General features: G+C 42.1%; 1 protein-coding gene across 1 annotated transcript; it reads left to right on the forward strand.

Moving 5' to 3' along the window:
• Positions 1-1920: 1920 nt before the first annotated feature.
• On the forward strand, positions 1921-23495 carry LOC133609447 (tomoregulin-1-like). Its single transcript, XM_061965039.2, has 10 exons — positions 1921-2268; positions 12149-12258; positions 12354-12483; positions 13065-13091; positions 15839-15929; positions 16010-16158; positions 16358-16405; positions 16476-16596; positions 16673-16834; positions 22588-23495. Exons 1-10 carry the CDS (start codon positions 2142-2144, stop codon positions 22670-22672), a joined length of 1050 nt encoding a protein of 349 aa, XP_061821023.1. The 5' UTR covers positions 1921-2141; the 3' UTR covers positions 22673-23495.
• Positions 23496-24725: the final 1230 nt, after the last annotated feature.

Raw genomic sequence — 24725 nt, forward strand, 5'->3', positions numbered from 1 at the left:
TTCGCTGCGCCATTCCTACATACAGCTACAAAAGTAAAAACACAACAAAAAAACAAAAAATGAGCAACAAACGATACATATAATGCTTACAACACGTTGCAAACAGCCCCTTTTAAGATATTGCACAAAAAATGTCTAGAAAAAAGATCCATTAGCATCCAAAAAACAGTTTTTGGATGCTAATGCAAACAGGGCACAACGCTTTTTGTGTCTATTTATAATTCAGAACATTGCTCGACTTTTGATTTACCACACACTTATTCTGTCTTTTTTGCAAAAAAACAAAAAACAAACAAAAAAGACATATTTAATGGCGTTCCTAGTCGATTAGTGTCAAATTCGAGTCGACAGTAAAGAAAGTCAACCAAAAAACACGCCAGGAAGTTGACCTTTGACCACCATGTTGAAAACAAGCACTCTATTCCTTAGTGTGTCTGCACTTGAACATTCTATGAAACAAAGGCATCAAATGAAAGATGCATTGTTTACTACCGGTACATCATTTAATCATGAATGCACTTTTCTAAAAAAATCATATATTATGGATAAATCACTTGAGCGTGCATAGGACCTGGCTGGAATGTATTCCAAATAAAGGAGGAGGTGAAGAATGAGGGAGTTGACTAATGAGTCCTGATGGCTTACTAAGGGTAAGACTTAACAACAATAAGACATGTTGAGGATTAAGAAACAGTGTTTTGGATCGAAATTTCTAATCAGAGGGCTAAATGCCTGCAGGCGTCCACTTAGCGAGAGACGATGTTTGTTGTGTGAAAAGAAACAGAAGAAAATCCTTGCGATCAATAGTTTGCCGCTTTAAAACCAAACACAAAAAAATCCAGCCTTTTTCCCACAACACTTAAATGTGCATGATGGCTGACAATTTAGAAGATCAAAGTTGAAAGCAACCTACAAAGTGTTGGAATATAAAACAAAAACATTATTTACAGTCAATAGACATTATTGATGAAAGATGATGGTGTTCAAGTGACATAATGAAGTGCAGTGAGCGAGCGCCCTCTGCTGATATGTTTGATATGACATCTGGGAAATACTTGGTACTTATTCAATTAATTTATTTTGGGGGTTTTGTATGGAAGGTCATTTCTACCACACACACACACACAAAATACCGCAATTTTAAGACATAAGTATGACATCAAAATGATGATATGAAATTAAAATGTAATAAAAAGTCATAATTATGAGATGGAAAAAAATAATCGAAATTATTAGGAAAAAAAGTCATAATTATGACACAATAAAATCAAAATTATAAGATTAAAAAGTCATTTGAATTTGTATCTCATAATTTCCACTTTTTTATCTCAAAATCATGACCTACATTTGGGGTATTTGTTTTTGTAAACAGCAGAAACGGGCTTGCATAGTCTTGCCTATTTAGCTCTTTGACGAGTTGTATTAGTTTGTACTTGTATTTTAATAACGTTTATACATATCTACAATATTAAAAATAAATATACACCAAATGTATTGTGATTGTTTATGGTTGTGCACTCGTGTGTTGTGTGACGCCTCCAGGGGACCACCTGGAGAGGCGACGTAATGACGTCATTACGCGCTCGCTCTCTGGGAATAATGGGAGGGGTCTGCCACCAGTCACGTGACCCGGGCCTTTGTTGATGAGACTGGTTGAAGAAGAAGAAGAAGAGGACAAAAAAAAAAAACGTCCCGGTCCCAACCGAGCGTCTCTGGCATCCTACCCGGCTCACCCCTCGCTCGGCTTCGGCTTCCACGCTGGCTGGTCGTCGCTGAGAAGCGCTCGCTGGATCTTTTTGCTGCCCGCGGCACTCCGCGCTTTCTCCGCGCCGGCTTGAGTGCGAGGCAGCGCGGCTGGGGGATGGAGGCAGAGTCCGGGGCGGTGAGGGGCTGTTTTTAGGGGGGCGTCGGAGGCGTGGGGGGTCGCTGCTGCGCTTTGTTGCGTGTCCGCTTTGTGCTCATCCTTCTCAGCCATGAAGCACTGAAGGCCCGCGGACATCTTGGCTGCCCTGCTCATCATTTTTTTTTTTTTTGTCTGACAAAACCTCTTTCTCGTAGTTGTTTTTCCCCCCTCCTCGTCTGACGTCATCTGCTCCATTCTACCCACACTTCTCACCTCCATCCCCCCCTCCTCCTCCACCATGGCTCCCCTGGCTTCCTCCTCCTGCCTGCTCCTGTTGATGCTCCTTCCTGCAGCCCACAGCAGCAACCCCCGTGGGGGAAGCTCATCCGCAGACTGCGGCCCGGGGAAGAACGCTGAATGCCCAGGTGAGACACACACACACACACACACTTACACATACACCAGGCTTTAGGTGAGCAAGGTCAGAGGTCACCTGCTGTCATCACACATCATCAGTGTTTGTGTTTCCATGACGACCGCACCTTGTCTTGTGTGGCAGCTGCTTTCATCTTTTAACTGGACGCTATTTTGGAGCTAATTACAGACTGGAGGAACAGGGCGAGGCACATGTGTGTGCGCCCTCTGGGCCAAACACACACACTGTGGTCGTCACATGTGCAGCGGGACCTCTGTGTGAAGGGAGGAGCGATAAAATGGCGGTTGGGTGACGTCCGCGTGACAGCTGGCGGCCTCGTGCTGGTGTTGCCCGCCTGGGCCTGCCCGTGGCTCGAACCCGAGTACCCGGATTGAGAGTCGAGAGAACGAGGCAAAATCCAGAGCTGTAAGCTTGTGGTCTCTCTTCAGGTGTCAGAGAGCGAGCTTTACAGCGGTGATAAAGGAGCAAAATGACAACACGGGACATTTTTACTCCAGGCTCCTCCCCCTTTAGGGAAGAGGAAGACTCAGTCTTGTTCCAGGTCACTGACTCGTCAGCCTCTTTGAGTTGTGCGACTTAAAACGATAAGACGTTTCTTTGCTTCCTCAGGATGTGAGTCTCTTCCTGGTGGTGGTAATGTGACACTCAGGTATCCACTAATTACAGGGGGGGGATCATCATAGCCCCTCTAATTAACAGTTCATCTAACACACACACAAACACACACACACACGGACGTACGATTGAAAACATTACAGGTCTCCCATGACCACTTGGGGTTATTGTCGGAGGCTGCAGTTGCCCGACACAAATCTTATAATCTAATATTTGTTACAGAGCCTAAGGTGTGTCAATGTAGACAATTGAATCCAGTCTCCATGTTTCTTGGTCCACCTAAGGCAGGGGTCGGCAACCCGAGGCTCTGGAGCCGCATGCGGCTCTTTGATCACTCTGATGCGGCTCAGCAGCTTACTTGCTGAACCCCCCAATTGTCCCGTGAGACTTCCGGATTTCAGTGCCTCTCGCAGAAAACTCCCGGGATTAATATTCACCGATTTTCACCCTTACGGCTATAATAAGGGCGTGCCAGCCCAATACTTGTTACATAATATACATCTGCTGCTTGCACACGTATGTGACAGCAAGGCATACTTGTTCAACAGCCACACAGGTTACACTGACGGTAGTCATATAAAACAACTTTAACACTCTTAGTAATAATGCGCCACACTTTGAACCAAAACCAAACAAGAATGACAAACACATTTTGGGAGAACATCTGCACCTTAACACAACATAAACACAACAGAACAAACACCCAGAATCCCATGCAGCCCTGACTCTTCCGGGCTACATTATACACCCCTGCTAACACCAAACCCCGCCCCCACCCCAAGCCTGCTCCCTCACACATCAACCCCCCCCCCCCCCTCTGTGCGTTGGTTGAGGTGGGCGGGGTTTGGGGTTTGGTAGCGGGTGTGTATAATGTATCCCGGAAGAGTTAGGGCTGCATGGGATTCTGGGTATTTGTCCTGTTGTGTTTATGTTGTGTTACGGTGCAGATGTTCTCCCGAAATGTGTTTGTCATTCTTGTTTGGTGTGGGTTCACAGTGTGGCGCATTATTAGTAAGAGTGTTAAAGTTTTTTTCATACCGCCACCGTCGGTGTAACCTGTGTGGTTGTTGAGCAAGTATGCCTTGCTGTCACCTACGTGAGCAAGTGGAAGCACTATACAACATGTGGCTGATCAGGCACGCTGGTTGTAGTGGGCGCTATATGCTGTACCATCACGGCACGCATGACGCTGACTAGCGCTATTCATTCAAAACCCGCGTGCCGCACCAGCTTAAAAATTCCATACACAAAGCAAAAAAAAAAGTAATATACAGTGTTATTTCATTTAAAATTTCAAAAATTTTTGCGGCTCCCATTGTTTTCTATAATTTGTGAAACTGGTCAAAATGGCTCTTTGACTGGTAAAGATTGCCGACCCCTGACCTAAGGAGATGTTCTATGAGATAAATTAAACTAAACATTGGTGGAACATCTGATTGCTGCATAAACTGGCTGAAGAAGTCAAAGCTGGCGTGGTCATCCAGGACCGTTTGCTCACATATTTCCAGAAGCAGGTGTACTCCGCCTGGTTAGGTCCCTGCTTTTTCTGTGCCTGGGTCTGCCGGCATGAGAGGCAAACGTGTTAGCTACCGAGCTAAGAGCTTGAGCTATCGATCTGATAGCCAGCACTGCTCTTGAGGTTGTCGGGGAGGAATGTTTTCACAGCACGACTGTAACACGCCTGTTTTTCTGTTACGCCCGAGACTCAAGTCAGGGTCGTCCGGCATGAGAGACGGGTGCGCAAGCTACCGAGCTAAAAGCCAGAGCTATCACTATGGCCTGCGTTACACTGGGGCGAGCCAAGAATCCCAAGTTCTTTTAGAGCAGTGTTTTTCAACCTTTTTTGAGCCAAGGCACATTTTTTGCGTTGAAAAAATCCGGAGGCACACCACCAGCAGAAATCATTAAAAAACGAAACTCAGTTGACAGTAAAAAGTCGTTGTCGCAAGTGTTGTATATGAATTCATACAATAACCAAGCATGCATCACCATAGCTCTTGTCTAAAAGTAGGTGTACTGTCACCACCTGTCACATCACGCCCTGACCTATTTGGAGTTTATTGCTGTTTTCCTGTGTGTAGTGTTTTAGTTCTTGTCTTGCGCTCCTATTTTGGTGGCTTTTTCTCTTTTTTTGGTATTTTCCAGTAGCAGTTTCATGTCTTCCTTTGAGCGATATTTCCTGTATCTACTTTGCTTTAGCAGTCAAGAATATTTCAGTTGTTTTTATCCTTCTTTGTGTTGACATTGTTGATTGTCATGTACATTGTGGACGCCGTCTTTGCTCCACAGTAAGTCTTTGCTGTCGTCCAGCATTCTGTTTTTGTTTACTTTGTAGCCAGTTCAGTTTTAATATCATTCTGCGTAGCCTTCCCTTAGGGGCACTCACCTTTTGTTTATTTTTGGTTTAAGCATTAGATACCTTTTTACCTGCACACTGCCTCCCGCTGTTTCCGACATCTACAAAGCAATTAGCTACTGGCTGCCACCTACTGATATGGAAGAGTATTACACGGTTACTCTGCCGAGCTCTAGACAGCACAGACACTCAACAACAACACATCATTTGCAGACTATAATTACTGGTTTGCAAAAAATATTTTTAACCCAAATAGGTGAAATTAGATAATCTCCCACGGCACAGTGGTTGAAAAACACTGTTTTAGAGGACATCTTTAACAGGCTCATCATATTGGACCAAGTATAGCCACACATAGGTATGGATACCATTTATTGAACCAATACGGTACCAATTCCTGGTACGTGGGAATCGATTTAACATTACCAATTTTCTGTACTTTTGTGTGTGTTGATAAATAATTGATTTTGATAATAAAATCATTTATTAAGTTGCAACTTTTAAAAATGAGCTGATTATGATAACTCCTGTCCAGTTGTTGTATCGTGTCTTATTATTAAAATTCCAAGACGTTAGATTGCAGTAGTGTATAGTTTATGGTGTGTTGGCAAGTCACTTCAGTCTTTGCTGTTTAGTCTTTTGTTACGCCAAAAAAATGTTAATACTGTAAGTATTGTACTTATTACATACCGGCTGTTTGATTGTAACGTGCATCTTAGTTGTAGTTTTCATGAACAAATTTGGAGATGTTGAAATCCCCATATAAAACCGCTAATGCTAATCAGTAGCATGTCAACAGCAAAGGCAATGTATATTAGCATCAAGCTAGCACAAAAGCGGAGCCTTACTTTACTTACAGTACGTTGGAGGTTTTTTTTTTAGGTCAATTTCTTTGTTTGGCATGAAAAATTCCAGCATTACCTAGAGGTAGTTTGGATTAGTCTGCTCTCAGTGCTGCTGGGGTGAATGCCAAGTGCCAAATTGTGAAGAGCCGGACGACTGAGTCTGCAACCAGGCGTGACGTCACGCACAACCCAAGTCCTGTAACATGGCACCGTTGGAATTTAGGCAAATCGGTGCCCGGTAGGACTGGCGGGTTTAGGTCGGTGCCAAAGTAGTACTGGATTCGGATCCCATTCCCAGCCACACAGCTATGATCCAGACTCCAGTCCACATGCAGGCAGTTCAGAGAAATCTGCAGATGTTTTTATCACAACATTTTGTGATCCTGAAGATGGCATCGGCCCTGGTGCTTCTTCGTGTTTACAACCAACGTGTGACTGAAACGACAATGTCTTTTTCCACTCTCGAGGCCAGTGACTCGCAACTGGTGGGTTGCGACCCAAAACTGTGTCAAGAACCGGTTTTCGAGTCGAGTCTTTTGAAAGGCTCCTTTAAGTGAACGGTGAGAACCGATTTGAAGTTGTGATCCAGTCTCATGAGCACATCTCAAATGAATTATGTCCAATGTCTTTTCATTTTAGGAGTTAAATTAAGACAAAGATACTACCGTATTTTTCTGACCATACGGCGCACTGGATTATAAGGCCCACTGCCGATGAGCGGGTCTAATATCATACAAAAGGTGCATCAGATTATAATGTGCATTAAAGGGGTCATATTATGATTTTTGTCCCTACATTCAAAACACTTGTTTGGTCTACATAACATATACTGGTGGTTCTTTGGTCAAAATGTTGCATAGATCATGTTTTACAGACCATTTTCAAGCCGCTTTCTGACCGCCTCTTTTGGGCGGTCTTATTTATGTGCCTCCACTTCGACAGCGTCTTTTCCCGTCGGCCATGTTGTAGTTTTTAATGCTTCTGTATTGAGTCTACTGAGAGATATAAGTTTGAACTATATGTTACTTTGTATTAGAAATGGCATTAGCGGAGGATGCATGTGCATGTACAAGCCAGTCTGCCCCACAACAAAAAAAGATAAAGGAAAATAAGGAACTTATTGTGACAACTTACAGTGTCGGAATACAATGTCGGACTTGCACTTTGGGTACATTTCTACCGTATATGGAGATATCTGCTGACATTACACCTGAGAAAAACGACACAAATTAGGCAAATTTCCAACGGCTCGTTTGGAGGAAGTATGAAGGAAGGCAAGATTGTTTTATAAATATCTCCGCCATGCCTCCATGGTTTGATTTCACATTTCCGTACTTATACAGATCGCAAATACACAAAAAACTGTACCAATGGGTAAGAAAAGTTGGTTTTGCATAATAGGTTGTCTTTCAAACACTCCCTTGTTGTCTAGATCAGTGTTTTTCAACCTTTTTTGAGCTAAGACACATTTTTTGCTTTGACAAAATCCAGAGGCACACCACCAGCAGAAATCATTAAAAAACGAAACTCAGTTGACAGTAAAAAGTCATCGTCGCAATTGTTGGATATGACTTTAAAGCATAACCAAGCATGCATCACTATAGCTCTTGTCTCAAAGTAGGTGTACTGTCACCACCTGTCACATCACACCCTGACTTATTTGGACTTTTTTGCTGTTTTCCTGTGCGTAGTGTTTTACTTCTTGTCTTGCGCTCCTATTTTGGTGGCTTTTTGTCTTTATTTGGTATTTTCCTGTAGCAGTTTCATGTCTTCCTTTGAGCGATATTTCCCGCATCTACTTTGTTTTAGCAATCAAGAATATTTCAGTTGTTTTTATCCTTCTTTGTGGGGACATTGTTGATTGTCATGTCATGTTCGGATGTACTTTGTGGACGCCGTCTTTGCTCCATAGTAAGTCTTTGCTGTCGTCCAGCATTCTGTTTTTGTTTACTTTGTAGCCAGTTCAGTTTAAGTTTAATTCTGCATAGCCTTCCCTAACTCACCTTTTGTTTATTTTTTGTTTAAGCATTAGACACCCTTTTACCTGCACGCTGTTTCCGACATCTACAAAGCAATTAGCTACCGGCTGCCACCTACTGATATGGAAGAGTATTACACGGTTACTCTGCCGAGCTCTAGACAGCACCGACACTCAACAACAACACATCATTTGCAGACTATAATTACTGGTTTGCAAAAAATATTTTTTTACCCCAAATAGGTGAAGTTAGATCATCTCCCACGGCACACCAGACTGTATCTCACAGCACACTAGTGTGCCGCGGCACAGTGGTTGAAAAACACTGGTCTAGATGGGTGATTCTCAAACTGTGGTACGTGGGTTCTATCTAGTGGTATACCTAAGAATCACTTAAAAAATAATATTTGTATTTATTTTTAGAATCACTGAATTAAATATTGGAATGATGTGATTCGAGTCATTATCAAAGGTTTATCGGCCTTCAATGAAAATCATTACAATCCTGCTACTGTAGGCCATAGTCGACGGCAAAATAAACAATTGAGACACAAACAGAACCGTCCTACTCAGTCATTTCCATCACTCAACATGTGTGGGAACAGAATGTTCTCCACATTAATCGCTTACGTCCGTCCTGTCCCTGCCTCCCAGTCAATCAACACGCAGAACACATGTAAACAAAGGCAAACATTGGCAGAGATGCCTTCAAGGCCATAAGAAAACCACAACATCTGTTAAACATTGAATTAACTACATGTGAAACATAACATACCATAGGACCCTGTCTGTTACAATATAAATACAATGGTGTTTTATATTCCTATATTTAAACACAGTGTTACTGTTCGAAGGGCCTGTAACGTTACAGTGTCCAAAAATATTAGATATACTAGTTAAATGAAACCTCTGCCTTGTTTAAATGCAGGGGTGCCCATTACGTCCATCGCGAGCTATCGTCCATCGATCGTGGAGGGTGTGTCAGTCGATCTCCAGCCAGGCATTAAAAAAAATAGACCTAAAAATTGGCGATCATCAATCTTTACCAAGACATCATTTTCATCACTTGATTGACATTCACGGCACCCGAGAGTCTTGTGAGATGACGCTGGCTGCCGCCAGATCATCATTAAGAAAAAATGACCGAGAGGAGGGCGAGAAACACTTTTTATTTCAATAGACTCTCTCGCCGTACCTGTTGTCAAAACTCTAAAGACCCACCGCACGGTTCCTGTCTTCACAATAAAATAAACAAAATGCGCTAACAAAATAAGAGTCTCAGAAAGCTAGCGTGCACAAGCTTGCAAGGTACGGAGTTTGCTGCCAATGTATTTATTGTAAAGTGTATAAAAAGGAGTATGGAAGCTGGACAAATAAGATGCTAAAAAGCAACCACTTCTATTGGACAGAAAGGAGGAGTTTTTTCTCCTCCATTCAAAAATGTGGACGTTATCAGCACTGCTGTCTGATTCCAATCAATGCAAGTCATCAGAATCAGGTAATACACCAACTTATATTCTCATCTTTATGAAAGAAAGGAATCTATATGTGTTAAACATGCGTGTATTATCATTAAACACCTTTAACTTGTTAACAAAAATGTCTCTTTCATAAATAAATAAATATAAATTATATATATGAATGAGGTAGATCCCTTCGACTTGGTCAATTGGAAAGTAGCTCGCCTGCAGAAAAAGTGCAGGCACCCCTGTTTTAATGAATACTTAGGCCTACTACGCTACTGTATTTTAATGTCGGTCATTATGGTGGTACATGGAGAGCCAAGTGTTTTCTGAGATGGCACTTGGTGAAATAATTTTGGGAACCACTGGTTTAGATAATGTGTATTCAATATGCTTTGCTGTAAATCTTGCTCCACAGTCGCATTTATAACCCACTTTCTTCATACGTCCGCAAGATGTTTGTGGAGGCGTTCACTTTAGATACAAATGAAACCCTCCACCCTCTCCAAAAATATCAGAATGTATCCTTTGAAAATGCAGACTGTTAGATATATATCTTGAAAACAAACATTACTGCTATTTTTTCCCATTATACAGATTCATTTTGTGGCACACAATGCAAACTGTCGCCCAAATACATGAAGTTTATATTTTAATGCACTGGCATTGTTCAACGCAACGAGCCAACATTGTAACTATCCATCCATCCATCCATTTTCTACCGCTTATTCCCTTTTGGGGTCGCGGGGGGCGCTGGAGCCTATCTCAGCTACAATCGGGCGGAAGGCGGGGTACACCCTGGACAAGTCGCCACCTCATCGCAGGGCCAACACAGATAGACAGACAACATTCACACTCACATTCACACACTAGGGCCAATTTAGTGTTGCCAATCAACTTATCCCCAGGTGCATGTCTTTGGAAGTGGGAGGAAGCCGGAGTACCCGGAGGGAACCCACGCAGTCACGGGGAGAACATGCAAACTCCACACAGAAAGATCCCGAGCCTGGGATTGAACCCAAGACTACTCAGGACCTTCGTATTGTGAGGCAGATGCACTAACCCCTCTTCCACCGTGAAGCCACATTGTAACTAGGGATGTCCTATTATCGGCCGATAAATGCTTTAAAATGTAATATCGGAAATTATCGGTATCGGTTTAAAAAAGTAAAATTTATGACTTTTTAAAACGCCACTGTGTACACGGACGCAGGGAAAAGTACAGAGTGCCAATAAACCTTAAAGGCACTGCCTTTGCGTGCCGGCCCAGTCACATTATATCTACAGCTTTTCACACACAAAAAATAAATAAATAAATACTTGAATTTCAGTTTTCATTTATTTGCACATATACACACTTAACACTCCTCTCTACTCATTGTTGTATTTGAAAGTGCAATGCTTTGCAGCCAGTAGCACAGCCTTTGAAGGAGCGTAGGTATGTAATATTCTGGGTTGGAGTCAATAACCATGCGAGGTGACAAAGTTACGTCTCTTTACTTCATACTTCAGAACCGACTCCCACACTTGCCGTCAGGGTGCGCAATACAACGTAAACCGTTGGCCAACCAAAAAGTAACCACAGAACACTATACGGTATAGTGTTCTGTGGTTACTTTTTAGTTGGCCAAGCGGACGTGACGACAGGCTGTCCTCACTCAGCTCCGCACGGACCTGTAGAGGGGCGTGCCTTAAGTCCGGCTGGAAATCGGGAGAAATTCGGGAGAATGGTTGTCCCGGGAGATTTTCGGGAGAGGCACTGAAATTCGGGAGTCTCCCGGAAGATTCGGGACGGTTGGCAAGTATGGTCAACAGCCATACAGGTCACACTGAGGGTGGCCGTATAAACAACTTTAACACTGTTACAAATATGCGCCATACTATGAACCCACACCAAACAAGAGTGACAAACACATTTCGGGAGAACAGCTGCACCGTAACACAACATAAACACAACAGAACAAATACCCAGAACCCCTTGCAGCACTAACTCTTCCGGGACGCTACAATATACACCCCTCGATAATAAATATGGCAGTGCCATGTTGGCATTTTTTTCCATAACTTGAGTTTATTTATTTTGGAAAACCTTGTTACATTGTTTAATGCATCCAGCGGCGCATCACAACAAAATTAGGCATAATAATGTGTTAATTCCACGACTGTATATATCGGTATCGGTTGATATCAGAATCGGTAATTAAGAGTTGGACAATATCGGAATATCGGCAAAAAAGCCATTATCGGACATCTCTAATTGTAACATTTATAAGTCCAAAAAATAGAAATCCTCCTAAGTCGCCTTTAATGAAGCACAATGAAGCCTAAAGTATGGAAGTGTTGGTGCTATTTCTGTGGCAGCATGCAGGCCTAGCATACATTGGGGTGAAATAAATCAGGGAAAAGTCCTTTTCATGTAAGCGATGAAAGTGTTATCACACACTCACCACCTCCAAAGAAGAGTCCAAACCTCGGCAGGCCAGCTCATGCTCATTTGTCTTTTGTTGTGGGGAATGGATGATGGATCTCTTGCCAAAGGGTAGCACAGTTAGTGTTACACACTACAGATGAAGGAACACCTCTTACACTCTTATAAATGTTTTGTTTTTTAGACCTCTCCGACAAGAAGAGCGACCTGCGCGTGTGCGACGCGGGCACGTGTCGCTTCGGCGGCACCTGCCGCGACAACGGCGCCGACATCAAGTGTGTCTGTCAGTTCCACGTAAGTCCCATCCATCATGGCGCGCGCGTAATTCCTTCTCCAGCCAGCGTGTGGCAGCGGTGAGCGTTGATCGAGCGCTCTTTGGTTTTTTTCAGTGCCACAAGAAGTACGTTCCCGTCTGCGGCTCCAACGGAGACACGTACCAGAACGAGTGCTTCCTGCGGCGGGTGGCGTGCAGGAAACAGCGAGCAATCAGCATAGTGTCGGAGGGACCCTGTAACCACGGTAACGCACATGGACAACCCCCTTAAATCATTGCTTCTCAAATAGCGTGGCCGGCCCTCCTGGGGGGGGTTGTGCAATGAGGTGTCAGGGGGGGCCCAGAGAGTCAAGGGACTTCTAGTATTAGAGACTTTTTTTTTCATTTTTTAACAATACACACACCTCCAGCTAGGTGGCAGCACTGCTAGACTTAATCAACAGGCTTTGTATATTGGTTGCTAAAACATGCTTGCATACAAGAAATACATCCATCCGTTTTCTACCGCTTGTCCCTTTCAAGGTCGCGGGGGTGCTTGAGCCTATCTTATATTCGGGCGGAAGGCAGGGTAACAAGAAAATAGAGATATATTTTTAACATTTTCCAATCATTAGACCAGTGGGGGTGAGAAAACAAGTCTTCAGCTAGATGGCATGTACTCACTGGCTGTTCCAAATCGTATTTCAATTTAAGAGTGTGTGAAAAAAATTATGTGCCCAAGGGGGGGTTCATGAAAAAAAAATTTGAGAAGCACTGCCTGAAATCAACAAATTAGCATACGTGTTAGCTTTAGTGTCTGATCGTTTGTTTCTGTCTTGTTTGTCAGATGGAGCTTCCGGATCTGGAGATGGAGGTAACCTTTGTGTTTGTGTGTGTGTGTGTGTGTGTGTGTGTGTGTGTGTGCTTGTATTTCTACCCTTCTTGAGACAACAAGGCAAAGTACCTTCCATATGAGGACCGGTAAACAAGTTAGGACCGAAATCATGGTCCCAATACGGAAAACCATCACATTTAATAGAGAATGTCTCATTTGCACCCCTGGTGGTGAAATCTATCAAAATTAGCGTGGTCCCAAAAAGGAGGATTTTTTAAATTTACTGTGTGTCGGTTTTAAAAGTGCTCCCACCTCTGGTCAACATATGAAATAACAAGTGTGTGTAAAAATCTTAAGTGCTCCCCTCTGGCCAACATATTTAATAACAAGTGTGTGTAAGAAATGGAAATGCGCCACCTTTGGCCAACATTAATTAAAAAAATAAAATAAATATGTATGTAGAGACATACTGTAATAACTTGAAGTAAATAATGAAGATTAAAAACCATAAACAATTTTTTTTACTAAAAGCTTACCTTTTTTATATTTGTATATATATTATTAATGTTGTAAATACACATCTTTATATATCTAGAAAGGGTGGTCCTAAAGAAGTATGCATTTTTTGGAGGTCTCAAGAAAGTAACAAATACAAGAATGTGTGTGTGACACATAGGCCCCGCTTACACTGCACAGCAAATCTGATTTGTTTGCCCTCAAGTGACAAAGATAGGATATTTTTTGCCTGTCTCAACGCTCCAAAGTGTTTCAAATCTGATCTTTACGCAACAGATTCTGGCCACATCAGGATGTAGTCCAAATCCGATTGGAATCAGATTTTTTCCCCATCTGACTTCAGTGTAAACGGCAACGCGACTTTTACGTCATCTTTTGGCGAGCTACATAATTCGTGTGCGCCGGGTAACACGCGGCGCGCCAGCGGAAGTGGTTTCGTCATCACAACATCCGGTTTCGGTAAGAAAATAATTTTTTCGTGGCCGAATTTTCACTGCTACACTGGTCAATAGTGTGCAACTAATAGGCTATATCTAATATACAAAGATATATACATTTATTCATAAATTATATATCTATCATTTATTTTCACGTAAAACATTAACTTTTAAGGTGTGGCGACTCTGATTTTGTAGCAGTAGTAGCAACTTCCTTCGTTTCCACTTTACCGAATCGAGCATTCAAATGACGTCGGGGCCACTTTGGGTCCTGTGCGCGTTTACACTGGAATCTGATAAAGATCACATTTTATTTGCGGTTTAGCTAGAATCTGATTTATTTATTTTTTTAATCCGATTTGGACCACTTTGGCCTGCGGTGTAATCGTAGTCATAAACCCATAAAAACATCTCACGCTGTCCTAATTGACTGTAAATGACAATTCTGGCGCCCCCTGTGGGATGTGCTAGCGTTCATGTAAAACGGATATCCAAGTTTTATCTTGACTTGTGGACAACTGCTTGCTAAGTTTCCCTTGTGCTCGTGCGAAGGCGTTTTGTGAATGGCGGACATGTTTTTCTACCAATCTCGCTCGAACATATGCTTGTCAGTCCCCTTTAGTGTTTACCAAATTTGGTGGTGATTCGGCTAAATGGAGCTGTGTGAGAAATTTTAAGCCAGGGGTCGGCAAACCAAAATGTTGAAAGAGCCATATTGGACCAAAAATAAAAATAAAAAATCTGAATGAAAAGCCTTATATAAGTGTTATAATGAAGTCAACACATGATGTAAGTGTCTATATTAGCCTACTATCAAAGGTTGATGCAAATCTTTGTTGACAGAAATTTTGTATTTAAATTGTTATTCTACACATTTTTGCAACATTGGAAATACTTAGTAAAATGGAGGCTTCTCACAGGATGAGATAAGTTCTGGAAATTACTGGCTCAGAATGGCCAACGGTGTAGATGTGTGTGTCCAAGTTCTAATGGATTTATTACAATCTTTGCGAGCTGGGTAACGTTTTGCTGTGGTCTGGAACAACATGGCACACAAACAACACAGAAATGCAGCCAATATTACATACAGATAACGTTTGATGAGACATGCAAATATAAATTAAGTAGAGGACATAAGTAAAGGAAATTAAATGAGCTCAAATATACCTACAAATGAGGCATAACGATGCAATATGTACATACAACTAGCTTATTTAGCATGTTAGCACCGATTAGCTTGCAGTCATGGATTGACTAAATATGCCTGATAAGCACTCCAATAAAATCAACAAAGCTCACCTTTGTGTATTCACCCACAGCATAAAACGTTTGGTGGACAAAATGAGACAAAGAAGGACTGGCATAAAACACGTCTTTCTGTGGCAGCGTCGGAGAAAGTTGTACATGTAAACAAACGACGACGAGTTCAAGGATCGCTGGAATTAGTAGGACAAAACGGTGCTTGCCAAATAATCTCATCAGTGAAGCATGTTTAATATAAACAGTGGAATTTCTAACAATTAGGAAGGTTTGTGTCATGTTTGTCCTCCTACAGAAAATATATTAAAAAACAAAAAATATATATTATATGGAGAATAGTTTTTTCTTTTTCCATTTTCACACATCTCTGAAAGAGGTCCAGGGAGCCACTAGGGCAGCGCTAAAGAGCCGGGTTCCTGACCCCCGTTTTAAGCCAATTCGACTTGTAGGGTTTAATAACAGCGCCACCATGTGGTGAATTGGCCAGAAAAAGGTGACACAGTAGTGTGAGCTTCCACCAACGCATACAATACGTACAATGCTACAACAATAATACGACTTGTGTGTCTGTAGATGATGAAGGCTCTGGACGCGGTAAAAAAGGATCCAAATGTGGGAACTGCAAGTTTGGTGCCGAGTGTGACGAAGACTCTGAGGACATACTGTAAGTGCAGACACACACACATCGACAACAACTATTGCACTCACTTATAAGCACTGACATGTGTGTGTGTGCGCGCATAGGTGTATGTGTAACATCGTGTGCAACGGCCACAACGACAACCCGGTGTGCGGCAGCGACGGTCTCACTTACGACACACCTTGTCACGTCCGGGAGGCGTCCTGCCTCAAGCAGCTGAAGATCGACATCAGACACGTGGGACGTTGTCAAGGTAACCGGAGAATCATGTCTCGAGGGCGGTGAAAACCTATAGTAAAAAAATTGAGCTGACCTCCTTCATCCTCCGCCCAAAGAAGAAGAAAAGTCATGAATAGTAAATGACAACATGACCTCAATATGAAAACACTTACTTTGACCTCCATCTCTGTTTGCCTGAGAGTGGTGGTTACGTTCTTCTTCTGTGGTTTCAGATAAAAGCAGGAAGGACGACGGCTTAAAGATGAAACCAGATGGTTTTGGTAACGTGTCTTCAACGTGTGTCTCCTGATTCCTTCCGTCAGCCAATCGTAACTGTTGATTTTGTTCCAGGTGTGTCCAAACCTGGCGAGGGGGAGGGCTTTATGGAAGGCTCTGCCCCCTGCCCTCCAGACCACGCCTTGGTTTGCATACACGGCCAGTGCGAGATGAGAAGCAACCAGGCCACGTGCAGGTAAGACCTCGGTTTCACTGTGAAGACGCCCGTTACCGTGACGACGTTGACGTGACGACAATGTGAACGCGCGCAGGTGTGAGTCGGCGTACGGCGGTCCGCAGTGTGACGAGCTTCTGGACTTCAACATCCTCTACGTGGTGCCCAGTGGTCAGAAGCTGCATTACGTCCTCATCGCCGCCATTATCGGAGCCGTCCAGATCGCCATCATTGTCGCAGTGGTCATGTGTTTCACCAGGTGTGTACGTCGCCCTCGTCATAGGCGCTTTTAAAGCTCAAGGCCCGGGGCCCAGATCTTGCCCCCCACATCATTTTATGTAGCCCGCCTCATCATTCTATGTGGTCCGTGTGGTAATGTCATGTGTTCCGTGACGTTATTTTATGTGGCCCGCCATATTTTTTTATGTCATTTTAGGGGATCAGGCACATTATTGTGCCTGATCAGTGGCTCTCCATGTCATTTCATGTGGCCCGCTACATTACTTTAAGCCTGCCACATCATTTTATATGGTCTGCCATATTATTTTAAGTGGTCCGCCATATTATTTGAAGTGATCCGCTGCGTAATTTTGTGGCCCGCAACAATATTTTAAGTGGCCCGCCACTTCATTTTATGTGTCCCGCCACGTGATTTAAGGTGGCCTGCCAAATTAGTTTATGTGGTCCGCCACTTTATTTTAACTGAGCCGGCACGTCATTTTATGTTGTCCACTGCATTGCTTTATGTGGTCCGCCAGGTTATCTTATGTGGATCCGCCACATTATTTTATGTGGCCCGCTGCATTGTTTTATGTGGTACACCGTGTCATCTTATGTGGATCCGGCACATTATTTTAACTGGCCCACCAAATAATTTTATGTGGACTGCGGCATTATTTTGTGCGGCCTGCCACAAAATATTTGTGTCTCCACCACATTATTTTAAGTGGTGCGAGAAGAGTGTAAGAGGTGTCCAATTCTCAGCGTGTCGCCCGGGCTAATGCACCAAATTGTTGCGTTTTGGACCAGTTGTTCCTCCCAGGGAATTCAAGTCACAATTCGCTCCCAAGCTCTTTACGACACTTAAAGCTGAGTTGAAAAACCACCAGAGACAGAATAGGTATTTTGTTGTATATTTTCAAAGCTTTGCCAATATACATTTTGAGACCAGTCTAACCCTAGAACATTCTATTGCGCCTCCCAAAATGGTCTGTCTTCCCAACGCCAAAAACCCCTCTTTACTTCCCCCTCCCTAGCCATAATATATTCCAAAGAACTCAAGGTTAACACACACAGTTTACTTGCAGACAAAGCAGCAAGAGAAGAAATGGAAAACACGAGCTGTTTTCAAATATGACTATGAAATAAAAGAAGTACAACTTAAATTCGGATATATGTAAATATCTGCCTCCGACACTCTCCATGTCATTTTACATGGCCCGCCCACATTATTTTAAGTGGCACGCCACGTCATTTTATATGGTCTGCCACATTATTTGAAGTACTCCACCCCAATATTTTAAGTGGCACGCCACGTCATTTTATATGGTCTGCCACATTATTTTAAGTGGTCCACCGGATCATTTTGTGGTCCGCCCCAATATTTTAAGTGGCCTGCCATGTTATTTTATGTGGTCCGCCACATTATCACAAGTGACCCGCCACGTGATTTAATGTGGCCTGCCAAATTAGTTTATGTGGTCCGCAACATTATTTTAAGTGGCGTCATTTTATGTTGTCCTCTGCATTGTTTTATGTGTTCCGTCAGGTCATCTTGTGTGGATCCGCCACATTATTTTAAGTGGCCCGCTGCGTCATTTTGTGGTCCGCCACATTATTCTATGTTGTCCGCTGCTTTGTTTTAAGTGGCCCAGCACATCATTGTGTGGGCCACCACATTTTCTTCAAGTAACAGTAGAATGGAAAAACAAGTTGACTTTATATGCTTACTTGTTTCATTGTATCCATCCATCCATCCATTTTCTACCGCTTATCCCTTTTCGGGGTCGCGGGGGGTGCTGGAGCCTATCTCAGCTACAATCGGGCGGAAGGCGGGATACACCCTGGACAAGTCGCTTTCTGTGTGGAGTTTGCATGTTTTCCCCTGCGGGTACTCCGGCTTCCTCCCACTTCCAAAGACATGCACCTGGGGATAGGTTGATTGGCATCCATTAAATCATATTTAATTGTATTTACAATCTGCAAAGCATGTGAAACATCACAAAATGCCAGACGGCCATTTTGAATATTCTGCTCCGAATGTCTTCAACAATTTCGGTAGATTCGGGATGGGATGACATCACGATGGAAATGCTTCTGCACTCTGACCATGTCAGCAGATCAATCATACTGGAAATATGCAAAAATTAGAAAGAGATGTGCTGTTTATCATTCACAATACCTCTGTAAGACATATAAAGTAGAAGATATGAACAGACATTGTACAGTAAGCGATCGTTTTATTACGTTTGTAGTTTGCATTTCTTGTTTAGCACTTTGCAATACTGCTACATGAGGCTTAGTGTTTCACTAAAACTACATTTGTTTCGCACAAAGCTTCTAAAACTTGTTCCTCATCCTCCTTATATTCAGGCTAAAAAAATATACGATTCTGTATCATAATTTGTCCCAAAGTAATCGTTGTTGGCTCTCACAAAGTCTGCATGATTACCATTGTTGTTGATGGGGAAGGGACCTGTAGTTCCCACCTCAATGTCCCGGATAGTTTGTATTTCTTGTTTAGCACTTTCCAATACTGCTACATGATGCTTAGTGTTCCACTAAAACTCTCTGTTTCGCACAAAGCTTCTAAAACTTGTTCCTCATCCTCCTTATATTCAGGCTCAAAAAATATAAGATTCTGTATCATAATTTTTCCCAAAGTAATCGTTGTTGGCTCTCACAAAGTCTGCATGATTACCATTGTTGTTGATGGGGAAGGGATCTGTAGTTCCCACCTCAACGTCACGGATAGTTTGTATTTCTTGTTTAGCACTTTGCAATCCTGCTACATGATGCTTAGTGTTCCACTAAAACTCTCCGTTTAACACAAAGCTTCTAAAACTTGTTCCTCATCCTCCCTATATTCAGGCTCAAAAAATATAAGATTATGTATCATAATTTGTCCCTAAGTAATCGTTGTTGGCTCTCACAAAGTCTGCATGATTACCATTGTTGTTGATGGGGAAGGGATCTGTAGTTCCCACCTCAACGTCACGGATAGTTTGTATTTCTTGTTTAGCACTTTGCAATCCTGCTACATGATGCTTAGTGTTCCACTAAGACTCTCCGTTTAACACAAAGCTTCTAAAACTTGTTCCTCATCCTCCCTATATTCAGGCTCAAAAAATATAAGATTATGTATCATAATTTGTCCCTAAGTAATCGTTGTTGGCTCTCACAAAGTCTGCATGATTACCATTGTTGTTGATGGGGAAGGGATCTGTAGTTCCCACCTCAACGTCACGGATAGTTTGTATTTCTTGTTTAGCACTTTGCAATCCTGCTACATGATGCTTAGTGTTCCACTAAGACTCTCCGTTTAACACAAAGCTTCTAAAACTTGTTCCTCATCCTCCCTATATTCAGGCTCAAAAAATATAAGATTCTGTATCATAAGCAGTGTTGGGTTAGTTACTGAAAACCAGTAACTAGTTACAGTTACTAGTTACTTTATTTCAAAAGTAACTCAGTTACTAACTCAGTTACTTACACCAAAAAGTAATGCGTTACTGTGAAAAGTAACTATTTAGTTACTTCTTCTACTTTTTGTTTTTAAAGCTCCCATTAATGCCCTTTTAGCCTTCATTTCAGTACTGTTATTGCATTGGAGAATAATACAATCTGTTGATCAACTTGACATGCATTTGCATCACTGAACTCTGCTAAGCAATGTGCTCTACATACAACACACAAAGACAAAGATATGTTTCAAAGGGCCAATTTATTTCAGGCCAGAACAAATTGACAAAACTATTTTAAAAAGCTGCAACATAACATACATAAGTAACAAACAGCATAATAACACTAACACTAACCACGTTAAACCCAGATTCCAAAGTAACAAAGGTCTTAACTCATTCTCTTTCTATGCCACTTCAATATGGAATCCACTCCCAACAGGTGTAAAATAAAGGGCATCTCTATCCTCCTTCAAAACCGCACTAAAAGAATATCTCCAGGCAACTACAACCTTAAACTAACACCCTCCCTTCCACATAATACCTCTTCGGATTGTAAATAATCAAATGTAGACATTTTTTCTTATACTTTCTGATCTCTCTCTGTGTCCACTACTTGCTATACATATCCTACCAAATCAGTCCTACACTGTTTCAAGTCCTACACCCGTCCTCCATATCCTACACCCCGGATTGTAAATAATTCAATGTATATACCCTGATGATTATCTTGTGTGATGACTGTATTATGATGTTAGTATATATTTGATAGTATATATCTGTATCATGAATCAGTGGACCCCGACTTAAGCAAGTTGAAAACTTATTGGGGTGTTACCATTTAGTGGTCAATTGTATGGAATATGTACTGTACTGTGCAATCTACTAATAAAAGTTTCAATCAATCAATCAATCAACAACATAGCTGTAAAGCTGGCTTCACCTAAGGAAGGCACACGTGACATACACAGAGCCTAACCAGGCAGATTTGAATTGTTGTTTTGGGCAGTAGACGGGATCTTTGATCCAAGACACAACTTACATTTAACTAAAATGTTATTTTCTTTGTGCTTGACAAAAGAAAAGAAGTGAGAATATCTCATACTTGCCTCTTCCCGGGACAACCATTCTCCCAAATTTCTCCCGATTTCCAGCCGGACTTAAGGCACGCCCCTCCAGGTCCGTGCGGACCTGAGTGAGGACAGCCTGTCGTCACGCCCGCTTGGCCAACCAAAAAGTTGGCCAACGGTTTACGTTGTATTGCGCACCCCCCTCCCCTCCCCTACCCTCCCCACGGCCCACACCCACACACACACACACACAGAGAGCGCAGAGGAAGAATCAGAAGCACGTCTCTGCTTCGCTGCCATAAAACACGATCAGATCCTCAGTTTCTAGCCGATACTACATTAAAAAATAACGTAAAATAACGCAGTAACGCATCATGTAGTAACGGTAACTGAGTTACTGAATATAAAAAATAACGCGTTAGATTACTAGTTACCGCCAAAACTAACGGCGTTACAGTAACGCGTTACAAAGTAACGCGTTAGTCCCAACACTGATCATAAGTAATCGTTGTTGGCTCTCACAAAGTCTGCATGATTACCACTGTTGTTGATTGGGAAGGGATCTGTAGTTCCCACCTCAACGTCACGGATCACGTCAGTGGCTTGCTCATTATCTTTCAAAATGGCTCAGAAATCTCCGTGAGATTTATATTATTTTGGTCATGTCTGTTTACTAGCAAACTTTGTAAGTCTTTCGGTGTCATAAATCAGACGTATATGATAATAGCTTCAATATAGAGGCAACTTGTTTTTCCACTCTACTGGCACTTTAAGTGGTCCGCCACATTATTTTAAGTGGTCCCCCTTTTGATTTAAGGTAGTGCCCCAAATTATTGTAATTGGCCCACCACGTGTTCAAAGCATTTTTTTGTGATTATTAAAAATTAATACTTAAATGTCAACTTGACTTACGATTACAAAATATAATAACAAAAAAGAGTTGCTTATGGCTATCATCCAGTCTGTTTCTATTCACTGTTACACTTGAGGGCAGCCATAATTGCGAGGTGGCCCCTATTTTAGAGGGTAAAAACGATGGTGAAACAGTTTTCTGTTCAACTCCATGTCACTCACTTGTTTTTAATGAGGCTGCTGCAGCTCCACGAGGACACCACTAGGTGGTACTCTTTCAAGTCATGCCAGTTGTGTGGAAACCTGTTCCAAAATGAAATAAATCAAGTCAACAAATCACTCCAGAACCAAAACTGTTGACTGTTGGCTTACCGTGCATGTTGACGTGTGCTTCCTGTCTTGTCCTGCAGGAGGTGCAACAAGGCCAAGCGTGGACGGCGACAGAAGCAGCATTTGGGACACTTCCCGTCGGGAACGTCGTCCAGGATGATGTAGCAGACGTTCCATCCAAAACCTTTTTATTCAATACACCTTTTTGGTACCACACAGACTGACCACTTTTTTACAGCTCCACTTCTGGTGCCTCCTTTTTTTTTTTTTTTTTTTAAGATATATTTTTCAACTCCTAAGGGGCCTTATTTTTTTGACCTTTTCTTTTTGGGACGTGGTCAATTTTGGTTTTGCGAGCGAGCGCAGACGACCTCAAACACTGTGGATGCTCCGATTAGTTGATGAACTTCCTTTTCTTTGCACGCTAACGCCTCTTAGCTTTTGTTTACATTTGGAAAGAAGCAGCACATTTTTTCTACCTTACTTTAAGTCCTGCGTTGCGCGCAGTGACCATTTCAAATGTCTATGCTGTTGATAACATTATTTAAAAACAGCCAGTCGGCAGCCATCTTGAGAGCAGTTAAAGGCTTCAACTCTCAGCTCTTGAACGCACCATTCGCCCACAAGCAGGCCCAACTTGCTGCACCTGAGGGTGGGGGTGAGTGGTCCACTTTCATCTCAACTTTAGAACCAAAATGCTGTTTTTTCTACTCTTTCCAGTCCTGAGGTCCAAACTGACGTGTACAGTTGCTTTTTACTTTCCACGTGACGCCATTCCGGAAATGGATTCCAATGTGGTGTTTTTGTCAAGATGATAATTTAAAAAGATTTTGTTTTCTTTTAATATTTGATTTGTAATGTTGGTACCAAGTGTCCGTGTTGGTTGTTTCCCTGTGCTAGAAGAAGCAGGTGGTTCTGCTGTAGCTGTTGCATGATGTGCATGTGTAGTTCAATGTTCTAGAATTAAATCACCGTGGTAAAAAAGAAACAGCATTGTTGTTTGATTCGTCATGTGTTACAAATGAGAGCAGGCACGTGTACACATAGGGCCCTATGGGTGCTTGAGCCCCTGCCCTTTTTTGCCTCGTCTTAAAAAGTGCCCTCTGCCTGTGTGTGTGTGTTTTTTTTTCTTTCTTTAAACAACATTAATAAATTCCTGTCTGGGATGTAAAAAAAACAAAAAACAGCGGTACAAAAACTCCACGTTTTCTTGTAATACCGGGTTGTTTGAGCCTGCCGCTTCCGCCAGAGAGAGAGAGAGAGAGGGCGAGTGAGTGAGTAAGTGAGAGGAGAGAGAGCCAACTGCGCCCCTGAGGAGACGTGACAGTGGAGCAACTTGAACCTGTGAGTTATGGTCTAGTCGCCGTCCACTTATTCAGCATCTAATATGGGTAATATTTCAGAAAAATGCTGTATTATTCTATTATTCAATGTGTCAGCTTCTGTTTTTGCCGGACGTCGGAGCACGGCGCATCAATTGAGCACGGCACATCAATTCCGCACAGAGCAGAGCGGATCGTGCGGGACAGTAAGTAGTGTACAAAATACAAAATAAAACACCGGGTTAATTTTCAAAATAAAATGCACTGTGTTTACGGCGGATCACATTTCTCTCACAGTAGAGGTTTTGATATAAAGTTTATTGCATACTTGCCAACCCTCCCGAATTTTCCAGGAGACTCCCGAAATTCAGCGCCTCTCCCTAAAACCTCCCGGGACAAATATTCTCCCGAAAATCTCCCGATTTTCAGCCGGAGCTGGAGGCCACGCCCCCTCCAGCTCCATGCGGACCTGAGTGAGGACAGCAGGGTGACAAGAACTAAATCATCCAGACTAGAGACAAATTGTATTATGTTTATCTTACCTAAAAATAAATATATTTATTAATTAAAAAAAAAAAAAAAAAAAAAACATTTTTACTATATTTTGCTAAAAACATCAAAATTAATTGTATTTTTATTTGTATTTTTTCTGACTCCTTATTACATCCAGACATAGAATTAAAATAAACATATTTGAAATAATTAATTTTAAATTATCATAATAATTCATTTAAAATGACCATATTTAATTATTAAAATAATTGCTTCTTTATCAACAACTTTAGCATTTTATTCATTACATTTTGAAGCTCTCAGAAGCCAAGTTATGTTATATTCCTCAAGATTTATTTATGCAAGTTTGAAGTATCAATTATCTAAACATAGATTTGTTTACA

This window comes from Nerophis lumbriciformis, linkage group LG07 (genome assembly GCF_033978685.3).
Source record: "Nerophis lumbriciformis linkage group LG07, RoL_Nlum_v2.1, whole genome shotgun sequence".
NCBI lineage: Eukaryota > Metazoa > Chordata > Actinopteri > Syngnathiformes > Syngnathidae > Nerophis > Nerophis lumbriciformis.